Source organism: Engystomops pustulosus, chromosome 1 (genome assembly GCF_040894005.1).
Source record: "Engystomops pustulosus chromosome 1, aEngPut4.maternal, whole genome shotgun sequence".
NCBI lineage: Eukaryota > Metazoa > Chordata > Amphibia > Anura > Leptodactylidae > Engystomops > Engystomops pustulosus.
In genome coordinates, this window is record NC_092411.1 from 35489391 (window position 1) to 35509256 (window position 19866).

The 19866-nt window shown below is 44.2% G+C and overlaps 3 protein-coding genes across 3 annotated transcripts in view; 1 reads left to right on the forward strand and 2 right to left on the reverse strand.

Annotated features, from left to right (window-relative positions):
- Positions 1 to 1000, reverse strand: part of JMY (junction mediating and regulatory protein, p53 cofactor) — a 48000-nt gene extending 47000 nt beyond the window's left edge. The window contains exon 1 of the mRNA XM_072137744.1: positions 296 to 1000. Coding sequence (XP_071993845.1) covers positions 296 to 895 — 600 coding nt within the window. The 5' untranslated portion in view covers positions 896 to 1000. The remainder of the gene's footprint in view (positions 1 to 295) is intronic.
- A 5771-nt stretch (positions 1001 to 6771) lies between these two features.
- The window catches only part of DMGDH (dimethylglycine dehydrogenase), an 81881-nt gene continuing 68786 nt past the window's right edge, over positions 6772 to 19866 (forward strand). Inside the window, exon 1 of the mRNA XM_072137766.1 lies at positions 6772 to 7166. The gene's annotated coding sequence lies outside the window, so the exon portion shown is untranslated. The remainder of the gene's footprint in view (positions 7167 to 19866) is intronic.
- LOC140125799 (general transcription factor II-I repeat domain-containing protein 2-like) lies at positions 12811 to 18221 on the reverse strand. Its single transcript, XM_072145071.1, has 2 exons — positions 18123 to 18221; positions 12811 to 14367 (listed from the first exon to the last, which is right to left on the reverse strand). Exons 1-2 carry the CDS (start codon positions 18219 to 18221, stop codon positions 12811 to 12813), a joined length of 1656 nt encoding a protein of 551 aa, XP_072001172.1.

The following is a 19866-nucleotide window of genomic DNA, read 5'->3' on the forward strand; positions in this document are numbered from 1 at the left end:
CTGACTACCTACATCCCCTGCCAAACACAGTGTGAATAGTCCCTCTGACTCCTTCACTGATGTCATCTCCTGGAGGAACAGACCAGATGCACAACCCAGAACAGTCCAGATGGGCCCCTAGACCTGAGACTATTGATAAGATCCAATCCTATCCGAGTAGTATGAGTTATTCCTTACACCAAGGCCCAGAAACCACTACCTCCCCAATCTGCCCGTACTGAGAGGAGTAGTATCACAGTACAGAGCCACTACTTCCTGCGCGCTGAGGCCCCGCCCCCGCGGAGCACCCCCGTACCTCGTGCAGCCCCCTGCGGGCCCGCAGCAGCGCCTCCTCGTAGCCCTTGTGCCGCAGCTCGCTCAGGCTCTCGTAGTACTCCTCGGGGTCGTCGGTCTCGGTGAAGAGGACCTGGGACAGGATCTTCCAGCCGCAGGTGTCCAGGGCATGGCCCAGGTAGCGCTGCAGGCGGCCGCACAGCTCCTCCACCTGCTCCTCGCTCAGCTCCGGGGCCCCGAACAGCACGGACCACATGCCGGAGGGCTCCTCGGGGAAGGCGGGCAGGCAGGGCTCCAGCTCGGCGCTGACGGAGCACAGCTGCTGGTGCACGGAGCGCAGGTCCTGGAAGGAGAAGAGTCCGGCCCAGCTGCAGTCCTCGTCCTCCTGGTCCCGGGCCGGGCTGCCCCCCGGGCTGGCCTCCCTCCTGCCCCCCGGGCTGCCCCCTTTGTCAGCGCTCCGCTGCCGCTGCGCAGTCCGGTTGTGACAGGTGATGGCGAACTTGCCCTCTACTTCATTCCAGGCCACGATGAAGACGAACTTGTGGCGCTCCTTCTCCTCGAAGACGTTGGGCCGCACGGCCACCCAGTCCGCCTCCAGCGTGTCCTCCAGCGAGAACGACATGTCCCCGGGAGTCGCTCACCGCGGAGCCGCGCACGTATACAGCGAGTCACCGGCGGATGGATCCCTGCGAGCGGCCGGATCTCTCTCTACACTTGTGCCCCTATTGTTGTTGTTGTCATCAGCGGCCGGCGGTCACGTGACCGTGCGCCTTGTTGACAGTCGCCGAGCAGCGGCCCCGTCCTTCTTCGTCTTCTTCCGCCGTCACCCGTCTTATCTCCGGCATGACCTCCTCGCCTGTCACCCGCATCACGTAGTCTCCCCGGCGACCGACCGGACCGCTCACCACCAGCGCTGCCTCCTCCTCTCTCCCCTCAGCGACCTCCCCCTCTTAGGAGACAACAAAGCTGTCAGGCCGGCGCTGACGTCACGACCTGCGAGAAGGGAACGTAAACATGCGCACGTGTCCCTTTTCCCGGCCGCGCGTGCGCACTGGGAAGGAAAGGGGGAAGCGGCGGCAGCGCGCTGCGGGGGTCACGTGACTGCTTCCCAGTATCTCTAACTGAGTTGTCCTTGTCTGAGGAAAAATCTAGTTTTTCTTTGGGTAATTAAGCTTAAGATGCAATACAAATTTGCTTCAGGCTCTGCACGCAGAAGTGTGTTTAATATAGGTGGTGCCCAAAGTCTTCTATGGGGTCCGTGGCCACTCAAACTACCCACCAAATTTTAGACAGACGAGGCCCTTCACCCACATAATCCTTGTACATCTGTTCCCCATCTCAATACACATGTACGGAAAAGCTATTACAGGACCTTTGAAGGTCCTGCAAAGGTCCTGAAACCGCAGATTGAAATCAGTCAGCCATTCCCTGATTCTAGTACATATGTAGGAAGTGACTCCAGACTTGTAGGGCTATAATATGCATATAGCAGTCCTAATCCGCCCCTGGCGGAAATAGGTAATCTCTTGAACAATAAATCACTGATGAATTACATCCAAATCATGAGGTAACCTCCTCCTCCATTAATGCCTATCTGTTTGAATCTTTTGTTTTAAGACTTCTGGGTCCAGTAACTGCTCCTGATCCTTGCTGAGCCAAACTTCCTCTAAATGTCCGGACACCACGAGAATCACCACAGGGCTGAAGCAGTGACCCACAGACTGGACAGCCACGGCTTCCTGGGGTGTCGGACAGGAGACGGCAGAGGAACAACCAGTTTTACTATATTATGTTCTTTCTAGGGGTTGACTACACACCAAGATAAGTACCATATGGGTGACTCTATTAAGGGATTGTACTTATCGTGATACATTTTCTTATATGTGGCCTGCCCCTATAATTCCCCTTTGCTGGAAAACCCCTTTTATAGGTGGATATAACTAAAACAAGTTGCCTACTCAGCATTTGGATTTTTTTTTTTCTGGATTACTTTTAATTTAGTTATTTTAGTTATTAAAGTAAATCTACCATTTGCTTTCATGCAATGTGAACCAAACAAACCTTGAAAATGATGTAGCGACATTGATGCAGAAACATATCTTGTTGGACCGATTTGGCAAGCTCTGTGCAGCGCTGCATAATCTGTCTGCACTGTATAAATGAAGGAATTATTATTATTATATTATTATTTAATCAATGATCCGAGTGGTTTTGCTGAAAAAACAATTATAAAATTATGATAACAACGCTCTGTCTCCTGTGGTTGCCCCAGCCCTTCTCCTCTCACCCTAATTATGCACTGCTCCAGCCTCGTCCTGCCCAGATTAACCCGAGAATACGTCATCACTGTGTTAGACAGAGGTAATCAATCAATGCACCATCCCCCAGCTGCTGTGTACGAGTCATCCAGCTCAGGTTGATTAGTCCTGTCTGGACAGTTCAGGCAGCTCTTTTATGTACGTCAGCCAGGGCACTCAGCTTTCCCTGCTTTCCCAGCTGTTCCTGAATTTTTTAATAACTTTTTTGAGCAAAAGCACTTGGTTCAGAGATTAAACAAGATATGTTTCTGCACCATTGTCTCTACTGTTTTCTAAAGGTATGTTTGGTTCACAATACATAAAAACAAATGTTAGATTTCTTTAAAAAAAAAAATACAGACCACCTGATGTGTTTGGGGCTACATACTGGGGCTCATTTACTTAGGGCCCCGCGGACAGCACTTTGGTTGGACATCCCAACGATTTTAGTTTTGCGCCGCTGGGACAGGGATTTTAAAGGAGTATTTGGCGCATGCGATCGGATTTTGGTGTAGTCGTGACGGCTTTCATGCGACACAAATCTGGGGGGGGGGTTGGGCCGTCGGACGATCCGACAGATTCGGACAAACCGCTGGATTTAACTTAAAAATTGTGTCGCAAGCTCAAGCACTTACATGCACCGTGAAGAAGAAGGTGAACTCCGACGGACCTGATCGGGGAAGCAACACATGCAGGATATCGGGCGCACAATCTTCATTGATCACAGCAGAATTCATCCTCGTCGGACAGTCCTGATGGGGGATCGCGCAGGGACCGGGTAAGTAAATGTGCCCCACTGTCTTCAGATGGTGGTAAAAGTAAGCATAAGGTAAGTTGATATTCAGTTGCCCGATACTTTTGTGCTTTATAGCTAAACACTTTCAGGGTGATCTAACCTTAGATTTCTCTATTTGTAATGGCTGTTTCAGACGACCGGGGTCAGGCCATGAATCAAGTATCTGCAGTGGCCAATTATCACGGACCAGAACAATGTCGAGGCCGGTAGTCTGCGTGAAGTGCTAGAAAGAAGGGACTCCTTACATGTTATATCACTGTGATGCTTGGAACCCCATTTTCTGCTGTGTTCAGTCCATGCATTCCTTCCTGCGCGCAGTTTGTGATTCATTGTCATCTAAAACCGCCTTAACATGTGACCGTTTGGTAGGACAGATCCTATATATGTACGGTTCTTTAGGGGCCAAGAGAGATAACTGGCAGCCAGATGACCATCAAGCTATCTCACATAGCTTATGCTGCTTGAACATACAATCTGCTTACACAGGCTACTTAGTCACACATCTATACTGGTGCTAATAATTGTAATCTGGTGTCTACAGAGTGTAACATAGGAAACAACCCTTTCACAACGCGCGTGTTCAGTGATATTTCTCATTACATCCCTGTACTATTAATGCATTCACTACATTTACATGATTAGAATCACCAACTAATGTAATAGGAGGTGTACTAATTGTTTTAATTACAATTACTATGGCAGGTATCAGTGAAATGACAGATTTGCTGCCTTTAATCTTCGGATTACACATGTCCATCCCGAGAAGTAATAAATTAAGGTCACCTCACCCATTAACATTATGATGATCATTATGAGAAGCTTCCCTGATCACATTATCTCAGGAGGTAGCTTTTTTTTTCTTTAGGAAAGCAGTGGCTCCATAAGGTTATGTTCACACTATTGTAACTCTGATCTTTCAGAGGATCAGAACAATGGATTATAATATTTTTTATTAGAAGAAATTTGTATCCTGATTGATTTTAATTGTTAGCTGAAATTGAAAAACCCCTTCCATCCGCTTTCTGTCTTTGCAAATGTAATGTGCTGAAGGCGCTGTGCGCTAGTATCACGTTATGAACGCAAAGCTAGCAGAACGTGTGACCGCCGGCTTAAATGGAACCAACGCTCTAACGCGTGAGCTGAGGGTGGTGGCACTCGTGGTGTTTCTAACCCGTTTTAAAAAAACGCATGTGTTTTTTAAAAACATGCGTTTTTGACAGTTTTTCCTAATTGACAAAAACTGTCAAAAAAATGCATGCGTTTTTTAACGGACTGCTTAAAAACGGCCTAAAAACAGGTTCAAAACACTACGTGTGCCACCACCCCAAGTCTGTTCTGTTATATAATATTTATACCTGCACATAAATGCTACAATAACTTTAATATACACCCGCAAGCAGCTATTTATTTCAATAGAAAACCTGCTTTTTTTCGTAAAACATTTTCACTCTGCCCATTTATTTTCTAGTCCTGCAGCTGAAGTTTCATTAAAAAAAAAACAACAGCCAAAAGACAGATATCGGTACTGATAATTCTTTAGGATTAGGAGAGGTCAATATAAAGTCCTGGAAGACCACAAATTAGCTCAATAGAATTGGAAAAAGATTGTAGTACTATTCAGGGCTATTGTGTAGTGGATTATAATCAGTGGACTGGTGAAGGTAGTGGGCAGGGCCGGATCCAGGTTTTAGTAGGCCCCTGGGCAACAGAGTCTCAGAGGGCCCTATTGCAGTGAACTCACGTGTTAATATTAAAAAGGACATATAGGACTGATTCCTTAAAGTAAATCTACTACTGCGGTAGATACGTTTTCAACCAAATACACCTACTTAAAGAGGACCTGCTGTGGTGGACCCTGGGACATATCTTGAATAGTGCTGCAAAGGCTTTATTCTGGAGAAAAATTGAGTTTTAAAATATTTAAATTAGTGCTGGACGCTCCTGTGTATGGCACACACGCGGCCCGGCACTCTTTTATTATGCGCTCCCAGCTTTGCCAGAAACGCCCACCCCCCTGCCCGAGAACCGGTGATGTCAACCGGCTTTTGGGAAGTCTCGTGAGTGTTAGTGCTTGTTTGTAAAGCAAGTACTCATCTGCAAGCAGGGATGAGCGCTCACACTCATGAGACGGCAGGGGGGGTGGGAGAGGCTGGCAATGTTTTAAAAAGAGTCAGGCTACAGTAGGCCAATGTTAAATATGGGACTATTAGGTACAGCAATCCTGTGTTTATGCACAGGCCTGCTGCAACCCATATCCCGTGCTATATACAGAAATGCTGCAGCAAGCAGGGCAGTTTTAAGCATCAGGCAACTGGTCAAAAGCAGCAGGTTTCATGGCCTACAATTTCCAGCCTGGTGCTGGCGCTGGCGCTGGCGCTGGCCCTGGCCCTGGGAACCAGAACCCTTATGAGATGATTTTGATTAAGGAAATTATGGAAGCCCCTTGTATTCAAAACCCTAAAGTTTACCATTCAAAAATTCCCCACAGCACTTTGAGAGTGCAGTTACACGTCAGGTCTAAGGGTGATGTCACACATGCCGTTTTTGGTCAGTTTTTAAACGTCCGTTTTCAGTTCGTTTTTGGCCGTTTACCACGCGTTTGGCTGCTTACAACCTGTTTATCTATTAAGATAATTGGGAAAAACGGACCAAAAACGCCATGTGTGGCATCACCCTAAGGCTGCGGTCACACATTCTGCTAGCGCTGCATTCATAATGCGACGCTAGTGCACAGTGGGCGGGCTTCGGCCCGATTGCATGTGTGTTTCCAGGGAAATGCATGCGATCGATAACTAGGACCCGGTGTCTTGCATTTAAACCATACAAGACAACGGGGCCTGGTTACCGATCGCATGCTTTTCCCTCGAAAGGCATATGCGATTGGCCCAGAATGCTCTGCTTGCGGAACATGTGACCGCGGCCTTACACTTGTATTTCAGAACGCATTCCACCAGCTGTAGAGAGATTTGTCTAATTAAAAAGCTGTTAACAGTTGTGTTTACAAAAAAGTTCATGTGTTTGTTAACACGATGTTAACTCATGCATTTTGTAAACACAAGTGTTAACACCTGTTTAATTTGGAAAATCTCTCTCAGCTGTTACAATGCTTTTTCAGCTATATCATATAAGTAGGGTACAGAGTCCCAGTACCCCCATTCTTCTGATTATAAGGATAGGGGTAATTTCACTGCAATTTTTGGTATGTATATCTGTGTACCCTCAACCAAGAATTCACTGATAAAACAGATAAAGATAGGGGATAACTTAAAAACTTGGCACAAGCCCTTTAAAATAAACCAAAATAACTTGCATAAGGATTGCCTGATAGATTATAGTCATAGCTTAGATTTAGTACCATGTCTATTATTTATCCCATTAATGCAGATTTCACAGTTTTATTGATCTGGGCTTTATAATGGCTTCTCCGCAATGGGATCATATCCAGAGCTATGCCACTGTTGTTCTAGGCCCTCATCCAAGATTTCACTCCTGGCTCAGTTTCCACCGCTGGGAAGTTGGTTACTGTGCATTCTCAAACTTGATGTCTTCTAGTGTTTTGCCCCTTTGTGTTGAACAATGCCGGCCTTGGGCGATGCGGCTGAATAGTCGCTGCATTTCTGCCGCCAGTGATTACCTAATATGTAGCTTTGCCGTTCATTAGCTGCTATCATCCTGGATGTCACATATCACCTTGCACTTACACTGTTTCAATTACAGGTGGATTCCGAGACCTCGGAAGTGACACACATCAGACCCTAGAACCAAACTCACCTGAGAGAGGAAGAACACATCTCTGTCAGGTAAATGATGCAAACACTAAGCTATCAGGTTTTAAGAAAGACGGGTTCAACATATTTTCTTCAGATTGCTAATTAAAGAGAAAGATAATCCTGACGGACTCTTGAGACATTGAGAGTCCTGATTTCCCTGGGACTTACAGTAATTTATATATCACAGAGCTTTTCTCCATCATCATATTCAGCCCTTTTCTCATGTAAAAGACACACACACTTAGCCGAGCATGGATGCACAATATAATTCTGACATCCATTGTCACGGCGGATGGGATTCCATAGGAGATAATCAGACCTGGAATTATATTTCCAAAGGCAACGAATATGTGGAGGATTCGAGTCTTCCGGCGATTCACAAAGGTAGTGCGCCCAATGTCCACCAGGTGTTGCTGCTGCACTGAATTCCGTCGGAGTTCACTGAAGCTCACCAAGCCAGGCCGGGTGCAGGTAAGCGCGTGTCAAGCGACGCATCTTTTTTTTTAAATACAGCAGTTCCTCCGAATCCGACAGGTTTTTCGACGGCCACCGCCCCCCCCCCCCCCCCCGATTTCCATTGCGTGCATGCCGATGCAGCACAATCCGATCGCGTGCGGCAAATCCCGGGCCAATTCATGGAAAATCGACGCAAAACAGTAAAATTCGTGTAACCTGACGTAAAAACGTGATTCGTCCTTTAGTAAATGACCCCCAATGAGTGAAGAAGATGTGAGACATGAGAACATCGATGAGTTTCAAAGTATTCCAGAGAAAAGTGAATTCTTAAATGGACAGTGTCACCAGATTTTATTATTAAACTATTAGCCGCCTCTGGTAGGGTATGAAATGTGCTTTGTAGAATTCCCCCTTATATGTGCATTATCGGCAATTTACCTATAAAACATCTCCTCCTAAGTCATGTGCAAAACAGCAGAAAAGAGTCATATTTTGCCTGAGATGAGTCAATGTGAAAGAGGAATGCATGGGGAGCAACACTTCAGGCACCCGTATCTTTGGTTTTATGGTACCTAGAATAAGGGAATTGTATTTTTATCTGCAAATTGTAACTATATCTCTTCTGCATTCCATCTAGCAAGTAAGATAAACAGATGCTCACAAATGGGTCAGATTATATAGAGTTTCAGTGAGTCATAGCAGCTAGTTCTCCATCCTGGACTTAAATCTAAAAGATGCATGCTCTAGATTTAAGAAGATACAAAGCGGAATGTGACCTGCATCAACCCCGTGTGCTTTCAACTGTATCAGCATCCACAGGATGCCAATACAGGTGGTAATGTATCTGTAAGGACACAGCCGCACATGACAACAAACCTACACTGTTTGGGCATCCACCATGTCCTTGACAATAATGAATACGCCGTAGTACACGTTTAGATACGTTTTTTGCAGTCAAAAACATTTCTGTCAGGCGGTTGCAAAAAACGTTATGTCAACCAAGCTGTATACATCACATTTTTGTCCAAACATAACTACCGAATGGATTTTAAAATTTGAGTGTTTTAATTTTCCATTCATCTTCAGAATTCTGAAAATTCTCCAAATGTTTTTGTGTTAAAAAAAAATCCCCCATTTCTAACCAGGCGTAAGGGATTACTTATTGGAGGACATGTGGGCCATGGGATTACATTCAGCTATTACTAATCTGTAAATCATATATGAAGCCGACTGTCCACTGGGTTATTTCCTGCAGTTTAGAATAAGTCATCTGAAGTATATGTTCTTATGTTATGCATCGATCCCTGGGTTACGTACAAGATTCTGTACGTTCTGTAGGTATGTTCTTAAGTTGAATTTGTATGTAAGTTGGAACAGGTTTATTTAATAATTGTAACTGCAGAGAAACATTATTTTTGTTCCCATGACAATTGGATTTTCAAGATTTTGGGTTGTCATGGGGACAAGGATTATCCACAAAGCTTCATTAGATAGAGCTGATCAATGTAGCCTGGGAGTAAAATACAGAAAATGACTAGTATCCAGATAATGGGCTAACAGGTCTGTCTGTAACTAGGGTTACCTGTAAGTCAGATGTCCTTAAATCGGGACCGACTGATTCGGACAGAGCGCCATATTTAACTTGAAAATTGTGTTGCACGCCCTATGTTAACGGTGCACCACAAAAAAGTTGGTGAACTCTGTCGGACCATTGCAGGGAAGCAACAGATTCATGTTGCAGCAGGAGGCGCAGAGGGCAGGAAGACCTGCTCTGCTCATTGTTAGAACCAATTAAAAGACACTGAGGGGCTCCGAAAACACCTCCCAGAGCCCCTGAGGCTAATTAGCATAATTTTAAAACTTGATTTTAAAAGTAAGGAGGCCTGGATCTTTGAGTCGGTGACCCTAGTTTATCATGATGGATTTTGATGGTAGATTTACTTTAAAGCTGCTGGTATTGAGGACTCGGGAGAAGCAGAATGCTGAACACACAAGCCCTGGGAGCCTTATACAGTATAAGCGTCCAAAGGATGACAATACAGTTTTAGTCGATGACTGAGCAAGGAACACAAGACCATTCGCTTTGTCATTCAGTGCACTAAAGACGACCCAAGACAAAAGTTTGATTAGGGAATCAGAAATTCCATATTTTCCACTGACTGCAATCAGCACCAAATAATAATGCAAAAATTGCAAACCACTGTATTATGAGTGCACCCCAAATTGCTAGAATATCCAAAAATCATAAAAATCCATACATATTTGCTCATTGTTTTGGTCAAGGAGTTGGAAACCTTCTCTGATTTGTGTGCACAATGTTGGTATCCCGCTCCTTCCCCTTGTTGCGTGTCATTGAGTGGTTGAACCTAATCATATATTACTAAGAGTTCACTTAACATTTAATTAACCATTGCCGGTCATTATCTTTCATGTTTCGTATTCAGAGTACAGACGCCCATGTCAAAGGATGTGTTTAAAGGTCATCCTTATGGACGGAAGCCTTAAACATTTTGCTGATATGGGATTGTGAGCACTTGACAGGGAATATAGACGGTGCATTATTTAACAGGCGAGCAAGAAAGGCACATGAGTGATGCATGCTGGTGTGTGATGAAAAATAGAAGAGACAGATAATTGCTGCATCTCTGTGAAGAAAGACGGGAACATGAGAGGACTAAATCTAATGAGGGGGGATAACTGCTCAGCTCTATTGGACTTCAAAGGGGAGATGCTGCCGGGCCGTGTCATGATAACTTGAGCTTAATATAGAATATATATTAATAGATAGACTTACAGTATATATCACCTCCCTAGAGAGGTATACAAAAAATTCCTTTCAAAAATAAACAGTTTGACATAAAAGTGTTTGATATTCTTTCTCTAAATTTGTTATTTCTTACATTAATATTAGAGCAGTAAAAATAAAGTCGTTATGTAAGAGTAAGAGTAGTGATGTCTTCATTGTATGACCAACTCACGAGACAAATATGTAATGCATGAGTTTGCCAGAGGGGGAGCTGCTCTTATATTTTGGTATTTGCACATTGGGGATTATCCCTGTGTGAATTATTTTAGCACTAATATGGCATATGGGAAGGAAATCATATGCACAGAATAGACAGAATAGGCACACAATTAGTATCAGACTGGACCACCAGAGGATCCAAGGATCCTCCGATGGGCCAAGGCTCTAAACTACTACTGGACCCCAGAGGTAAATTAAGGGAATGTTGAGTGGGTATCATCCCTAGATGAATTATTTTCGCTTTAATATGGCATATGGGAAGGAAAACATATGTATAGAATAGGTCCACAATCAGCATCAGACTGGCCCACCAGAGGATCCAAGGATCCTCCGGTAGGCCCAGGCTCTAAACTTCTACTGGACCCCACAGGTAAAATTAAAGGGAATGTTGTGTGGTGATCATCCCTGTGTGAATTATTTTCGTTCTAATATGGCATATGGGAAGGATAACATATGTATAGAATAGGTCCTCAATCAGCGTCCGATTGGATCCTCCGGTGGGCCCAGGCTCTCAACCACTAGTGGATCCTAGAGGTAAAATGGAAGACAATATGGAGACTACTGGTGTCTACTTCTAAGGGGTTGATCATTTTTATCTGGTGGGCCCAAGAGACCCGACACTGTCCTCAATTTCAGATAAGTTGGAGTCCAGCATAGAATAGTTCACCAGTATTTTAGCACAGAAAACCCTTTTAAAAGGATGCAGCTATAGGTAGCAGATGTATCATGGTCCTTGTGTTACAAAAGATAACGTGTCATTTATTCATTTATATCTTTTTTATTTTATACGTAAAAGCAATTATATAGTCATCGGGGCGGTCCTATCGGTGATTGAGAACGACTGCTTATAAGCTTAAATATAGCAGAGATATGAATGAAGACATTGGGATTTTTGGAAACACTTCCAAATTTTAGTTTTGCTTTCCTTTTTAATCAAGTGATCAGTAGAGGGGGGGGGGGCAGACCTGGAACCCCATTGTTCAGCTTTTTCCCACCATAGAGGTCAGAAGGACAAGTCTCTCTGTCCTGACTGTCCTGGCTTTGCTCCGCTCTCATGCGCTTCATTGATTATTTAGAGTTTCTGAGAGTCAGACCAGCGGTGATCACCTATAAAAGGCCTTGTCTAACACAAAATATTTTAACACTAATAAATATAAAGATAAATATTTTGATATACCATGTCTTATTCTCATCCTCTTAATAATACACCGTCCTGTTACAGTTTTCTACATCCTGTAAAATCTGCAGCTGTTATTCTTATTGCTGCTTTTTAATAGGAGGAATAACCACATGGTATTTGAAAAACATTGGGCGTCAAAAGCGCAGAGGTTTATGGCCGGGTCACAATCACACCCTTTGTATGGAGTCCAAGTGTACACAACACTTCCTGTGTGATTCATATATATTGTTCTGGCTGCCAGGCATTCCAACGCCTTGTGGGTGTCTGAGAAATATGATGATGTAAGCAGATCCATAGAGAGAAGGATAAAAAATACAGGCAGCTGAACCATGTAGTAACAATTAGCAAGTAAGTGAACTTTAAGTTCTGGAAGTTAAAAGTGTTTTCCAGTTCCAGCAAATACCTTGTTTGTACGATATAAAAATGTCAACAATTTTCCAATATATTTCTTGTATCAATTCCTCAATAGATCCTCACTTGCCGTCATTCTATACTAGGAAGCTTCACTGTTTGCTTCCTGTGGGTCGAAATCTGTCCCTGGTCATGTGATGTCACACAGGTACACGGCTCATTATATCCCTGGCAGTGGCGTAACTACCGCTGAAGCAGCTGTAGCGGCTGCTATGGGGTCCGTGAAGTTATGGGGCCCGGGGATGCAAGGTCCCAGTGTCCCTGCAGGCCCTGTGATAAGTGGTCCGGGGACGCACTGCTGGGTGCCTGCCGGATCGGGCCCCTCCCTCTGTGTCCTGGCTACCACACTCCTAAACCTGGCCCGCCCACCTCTCTCCTGAACTTTATGTGTGTGTATAAAAGTATATAGCAGGGGTCCCCAAACTTTTTACATAGGGGGCCGCTCACGGCCCCTCTCAGACCGGTGGAGGGCCGGACTAAAGTTTAAAAATAAAAAAAATAAGAAATTCCTCTGTACACTGTGCATATCTTATTTTTTAGTAAAAATACAAAGCAGGAACAAATAGAATATTTAAAGTAAAGAGCAAGTACTTACCAGCATCTCAATGGGAAGTATGAGCTTGCTTTTGGTTGATAAGATGGTCAATGTCTGGTTCCATGTTTGTTACTGCTATTCTTAACAAGTGATGCAAGTGTGCATCACTTAGTCTGGATCTATTCGGCGATTTAAGATTTTTCATTCGAGAAAAAGTCTGTTCGCAGACATATGTGCTGCCAAATATGGTCGCCATTTTGAGTGCATGGTTCCGGAGATGAGGATATGTCTCAGAGGGGAGAGATGCATAGAACCTGTGCAAGCTGCTTGACTTGAACACGTCTTTCAGAGAGTCACAATTCTGCAGTTCAGCCAGTTCCATTTGGTAAACTGTATTCACATTTTCAATATCAATAGAAAATGGGTTACGGAAAAGCTGTATGTCCTGTTCATGGAGCTGAAGCTCTTTAAATCTAAATTGGAACTCCTTTTCCAACTTTTCTAGTGAATCCACACATGTTTCTTTTGGGAATTCAATGAGTGGTTTCTCTTCTAACAGTTTGTGAGTTGTGGGGAGATGGCAAAAATTTTCCTCCTTCACCTGCTTGATGAGGAGGCCTAATTTTACTTGGAATGCTTTTACGTGTGATGCCATATCACAGATGAGCTTCCCCTTTCCTTGTAGCTGCACATTGAAACTGTTGAGTAGCTCTGTTACATCTGTCAGAAAGGCAAGATGCCATTTCCATTCTTCATCATTAAGTTCTGGTACGTCCTTGTCTTTTGAAAGAAGAAAAGCTGTAATCTGTGGAAGCAAGTCATAGAAACGTCTCAAAACTCTCCCACGACTCAGCCAACGGACTTCTGTGTGGTACAGAACATCTCCATAGGCAACATTTAGCTCAGACAGAAATTCCTGAAATTGTCTGTGGTTTAGTGCATTAGCCCTGATGAAGTTAACACAAGATACCACAATTTTCATAACAGAGTCCCACTTCAGTGATTTACTACACAGCGCTTGTTGGTGGATGAGGCAGTGTATTGCTATTGGATGAGAATGGTTATGTTTGTCCATCTCTTGGTTAATGCGAGCAATTACTCCTTTCTTAGACCCCACCATGCTAGGAGCACCATCAGTAGTCACACTGGCTAGTTTAGCCCAGTCCAGCTTCAAATCGTTCACAGTTTGGCAAACTTTTTCATAGATATCCTCTCCTGTAGTTGTTCCTTTGATGCTTTGAAGTGCAGCAAGTTCTTCTGTGACTTCGAAACAGTCATTCGTCCCACGAATAAAAATGAGAAGTTGCGCAGAATCACGAACATCATTGCTTTCGTCGAGTGCCAAAGAAAAATAGGAAAGTTTGCTTGCAGAGTTTTGCAAATTCTGATGTAAATTGTCTCCCATTTCTTCAATCCTTCGTGTAATTGTAGATCCTGAAAGACTCACTGTACTAAATAAATCAACCTTCTCTGGACACATCTCTTTGGCAACTGAAAGAAGGCATTCTTTAACAAATTCTCCCTCCACAAATGGTTTCCCAGTGCACGCTATTAGCTTGGCAACTTGAAAACTTGCTCGCAGTGATGAAATATTTAGCTGCTTCTGCTTGACAAAAGTATTTTGCTGAGTTGTCAATGCATTTTTCAGTTTTAATATTTTATCTTTTCTCCCATCTCCAACAAAACAATCATATTTATCTTTATGTTGAGTTTGATAGTGTCGACGCAAATTGTATTCTTTGAACACAGACACTGTATCCTGGCATATCAAACACACAGCTCTTTCCTTGTGCTGAATAAAAAAGTAATCATAAGTCCACTGCTCTTTGAATATCCTACACTCCGAGTCAATTTTTCTCTTTTTTGACATCATTGTTTCCTAGGGATTCCAAATTACTATTAGTAAAATACCAATTTATACAGCACGAAAAAAAAAACAATATAATAATTTTCCCCATACAGAGACATACAGACTGCACTGCCCATATTGGTGTAATTCCATAGGCCTAGCCTCAGGCTCCCTGCGCTACCGCTGGGCTTGAAAACACAGCATTAGCGGTACATGTGACCGCATCCGTAATACTCTGTGACCCCCCTCAATTAATTAATATACTGCATCCCCTTGTGAACTATTTTATATATTGGCCCAATGAATGAATTAATTGGGTCAGTTAATTATTAAATATACTGGGACCCCTCTCCATGAATTATTGAATATGCTGTTCCCCCCATTATTTCCTATGTTGCCCGTCCATCATTAATTATTGCCCATACTGCCCCCTCCATCATTAATTATTTCCCCATACTGCCCCTCATCATTAATTATTTCCCATACTGCCCGTCCATCATTAATTATTGCCCATACTGCCCCTCATCATTAATTATTTCCCATACTGCCCGTCCATCATTAATTATTGCCCATACTGCCCGTCCATCATTAATTATTTCCTATGCTGCCCCCCACCATTAATTATTTCCCATACTGCCCGTCCATCATTAATTATTGTCCATACTGCCCGTCCATCATTAATTATTTCCTATGCTGCCCCCCACCATTAATTATTTCCCATACTGCCCGTCCATCATTAATTATTGTCCATACTGCCCGTCCATCATTAATTATTTCCTATGCTGCCCCCCACCATTAATTATTTCCCATGCTGCCCCTCCATCAATTATTTCCCATACTGCCCGTCCATCATTAATTATTTCCCATACTGCCCGTCCATCATTAATTATTTCCCATACTGCCCGTCCATCATTAATTATTTCCTATACTGCCCCTCCATAATTAATTATTGTCCATACTGCCCCTCCATCATTAATTATTGTCCATACTGCCCCCCCACCATTAATTATTGTCCATACTGCCCCTCCATCATTAATTATTGTCCATACTGCCCCTCCATCATTAATTATTGTCCATACTGCCCCTCCACCATTAATTATTGTCCATACTGCCCCTCCATCATTAATTATTGTCCATACTGACCCTCCATCATTAATTATTGTCCATACTGCCCCTCCATCATTAATTATTGCCCATACTGCCCCTCCATCATTAATTATTGCCCATACTGCCCCTCCATCATTAATTATTGTCCATACTGCCCCTTCATCATTATTGTCTATACTGCCCCTCCATCATTAATTATTGCCCATACTGCCCCTCCATCATTAATTATTGTCTATACTGCCCCTCCATCATTAATTATTGCCCATACTGCCCCTCCATCATTAATTATTGCCCATACTGCCCCTCCATCATTAATTATTGCCCATACTGCCCCTTCATCATTATTGTCCATACTGCCCCTCCATGATTAATTATTGCCCATACATCATTTATTGTCCATACTGCCCCTCCATTAATCATTTTATATAGTACCCCCATAATTAATTATTTTTTTTTTATATCAGGGCCCCCCTACCGCCAAAATCTTTTTGCTGCTGGTTAAAAAAAATGAAAACCATACTCACCTCTGGCAGCGGCTCCCGCGTCTTCTTTCTTCGGGTTGCTGTCGGCCAGGAAGGGGTGCGCGGCCGCGTGATGACGTCATCACGCGGCCGCGCAGCCAGGTTCAAGGAGCGATGTGCGCCGGGGTTGTCTTCCGGCCACATCGCTCCACCTGTAATAATAGTGCTCGAGCGGACACATCGGCCGCATCGAGCACTATTAAGGGACGGGCAGGAGCTTCCTGTCCGGACGGACGGAGGCTCCTGCCGCGACCTGCCGGGGCCTCAGCAGGAGCCGCTAGCGCTCCAAGCGCTGGATGCGGCGGGGGCCGGATGAAAACGGTCCGCGGGCCGCATGTGGCCCGCGGGCCGTAGTTTGGGGACCACTGGTATATAGTGTATATAACAGTGTATAAAAAATCTTCTTTTGCTCATTAATGTACACTCTGCACCCCTTCTTGACAGAAAAATAATTTTTATAATTTATTAAACAAGAAAAACTGAAATATCACATGGTGATATGTATTCAGCCCTTTGCTCAGTATTGAGTAGAAGAAGCTTTGGAGCTAGTACAGCCAGGAGTCTTCTTGGGAATGATGAAGTCTCTCACACCTGCATTTGGGGATCTTCCGCCTCTTCCTTGCAGATCCCCTCCAGTTCCCTCAGGTTGGATGGTGAACGTTGGTAGAAGCCATTTACAAGTCTCTCCAGAGATGCTCCATTGTGTTTAGGTCCGGGCTCTGGCTGGGCCAGTCAGGAATGGTCACAGAGATGTTCTGAAGCTTCTGCTTTGTTATTTTAGCTGTGTGCTCAGGGTCATTGTCTTGTTGAAAGGTTTGACCCAGTCTGAGGTCCAGAGCACTCTGGAAGAGATTTGCATCCAGGATATCTCTGTACTTGACCGCATTCATCTTTCCTTCAATTACACAGAGTGGTCCTGTCCCTGCCCCAATACCATGTGTCACTGCTGGAATTGTATTTGGCAGGTGATGAGCAGTGCCTAGTGTCCTCCACAGAATCAGCTTAGAATTAACACCAAAAAAGAGGCAGGAGCCTCTTAATGTATCCAGCTGCTTATCTTAATGTATCCGGGGCTATTATATGATAAGCTTGATAAATTAACCCAAATGTCTCAATCACATCCAAAAATATCTGAACAAGTCAAATATTAAATTATTTATCCCACATGGTGAATGTCATAATGAAAAGAATTAATCAAACCCGGATTCCCATTTCGTGGCAACCGCATCCTCACAAGCAATGGTAAAAAAGTTGCATGGAACCCAAATGGCAATACAGATCCAAATACAGAATAAACACAGAATTATACACTGTGAAAATACAAAACCATAATAAGTTATTGGAAGTAACAAGAATTTAAAACCAAAATTGGCCATGTCCTCGATGTGTTAATGTTCAGCTTTACTGAATAATACACAGAAAAAGCTTTGCCTATACGAGTGTCGTCATGTAAGTTGGTTTGTTCGCTCTGCTGCCTGTTTTGTGTCAATATGAGACACATTTATCTGTGCAAAAGCTCAGCTCTAGACTATACGTATCAATCAGGAAGGAAGTGCAATACGAGACTGCTGGCCGCACAATTATCTTGGTCAGGAAAACCAAAAACCTCAAGTCACATTATATGTTAGCAGAACATTACGAAATCTCCCTGAAAATTGTGAATTTCAATGAAAGAAAACCAGCTTTTAATAGGGTCAAATTATCTTTAACAACCTTTACATTTTATGATTGTAAACATAGATTGTAAGCTCTTGTGAGCAGGGCCTCATTCCTATTGTTTCATCTGACAATGTTATTGCTCTGTAATTTATGCTCAGATCTTATAACTCTGCCCACTACCTGCATCAGTGACCCCATCCCCTCACACCTCATACCTCTCTCTCCCCAGGAGTCACTTCTCACCTCACTAAAATCTTCAACCTCTTCTGGTGAGGTTCCTTCTTCTTTCAAGCATACAATTGTTACCCCATTACCAAAGAAACCTTCACTGAACCTGTCCATTGTTACTGACTACCTACCAGTCTCTAATCTCACTTTCATCTCCAAACTCCTGGAATGCCTGGTCTATTTTCAACTAACTCTCTATCTCTCAGCTAACTCCCTCCTTGAACCCCTACAATATGGTTTCCGCTCTATGCAGTCCACTGAAACTGCTCTTACTAAAGTCTCTAATGATCTTCTCACTGCTAAATCCAAAGGTGACTATTCACTATTCTTCTGAATCTCTCTGCATCTTTTGATACTGTGGACCACCAGCTCCTCCTTAGGATGCTTCGCTCCATTAGCCTGAAGGACACTGCACTCTCTTGGTTTTCTTGGTATTTCTCTGACCGCACTCTCCTTTTTTGGATCTTTCTTTTCGCCTCTTCCTTCACTGTTGGATTTCCTCAGGGCTCAATCCTAGGTCTTCTCCTCTTCCCCCTCTATTCTGCTGCCATCGGACAAACCATCAGCAGATTTGGTTTCCAGTGTCATCTCTGATGATACCCAGCTATATACTTCTGCACGTAATATCCCTCCGTCCTTACTTCAGAATACCAGTGATTGTCTCTCTGCTGTCTCTAATTTCATGTTCTCTCTCTTCTTGAAACTTAATCTTTCTACGACTGAACATCTTGTCTTTCCACCATCTACTAACCAAGTCTATCCTGACCTCTCTATGTCTGAGGAATCACGACTCCAACCACATTTGCTCCCTACTAATTGGTCTTCCACTTAATAAACTGTCTCCTCTCCAATCTATTCTTAATGCAGCAGCCAGGCTTATCTTTCAGACCAAACGCTGCACAGATGCCTCCAGTGTGTGCCAGTCACTGCACTGGTTGCCTGTCTCCTTCCGATTTCAGTTAAATAATCACCCTCATGCACAAAGCTCTGCACAATGCTGCCCCTCCCTAGTCTACCAAAAGTCTATACAAATAAAAATGGATGTGTATGTCTTGTATATGGCTGTAGCATGGACCTTCAGGATGCTCTGGTGCTGGGGCAAACAGTCTGAGAGTCTGTGGACCCTCTGGACCACCACAGGAGATGATGGAGCTAGCCGCAACCCAGGACCAGAGTCTAAGTGGCACCTGGACTTCCCCAGAGCCCGCAAGGCGGGATGGTCTTGCTGCGTCGGGGGCCACCAAGGTCGTTCCACGGGTGCGACTAGGCCTGCGGTGGCAGCCAAGGAAACCGGGGTAGCAGGACACAGTCCAAGCCTGGGGTGAAAGCAGGAGTACGGCACAGTAAGTATGACCTAGAACTCACGGCAGGCAGCTGGCACACGACCCAGGCAGACAGGAACGGAGAGGTTCTTGGAGGAGTGCTGGTGGCTTGGAGACGTCTGGGAACACGGGAGCCACCAGGAGCGTCTGGGAACGCTGGAGGCACACAGGAAACACGGAGGCATCTGGAAACGCTGGAGGACACACAGGAAACATGGAGGCGTCTGGAAACGCTGGGGGCAGGAACTTCTGGAAATGCTGGAGGGGCTTTCACTTCAACTGGAAACACTCTGGGAAGCGAGGTCTGGAAAGCTACTAAGTTCCTAGATCCGGTGCTGAAGATCCAGTGGGGAGTGAAGGGAGGTGCTGGATTATAAGGGCGACCCAGTTTAACAAGCTCCAATCAGGTGGACACTGACCATTTAAATCTTGTATAG

Coding starts and splice junctions, on each gene's coding strand:
- LOC140125799 (XM_072145071.1), bottom strand. CDS start 18,221: ATGGACAGGTTCAGTGAAGGTTTCTTTGGTAATGGGGTAACAATTGTA. Junction 14,368..18,122: donor AGGTTGAAGATTTTAGTGAG/GTGAGAAGTGAC, acceptor TTGACAACTCAG/CAAAATACTTTTGTCAAGCA.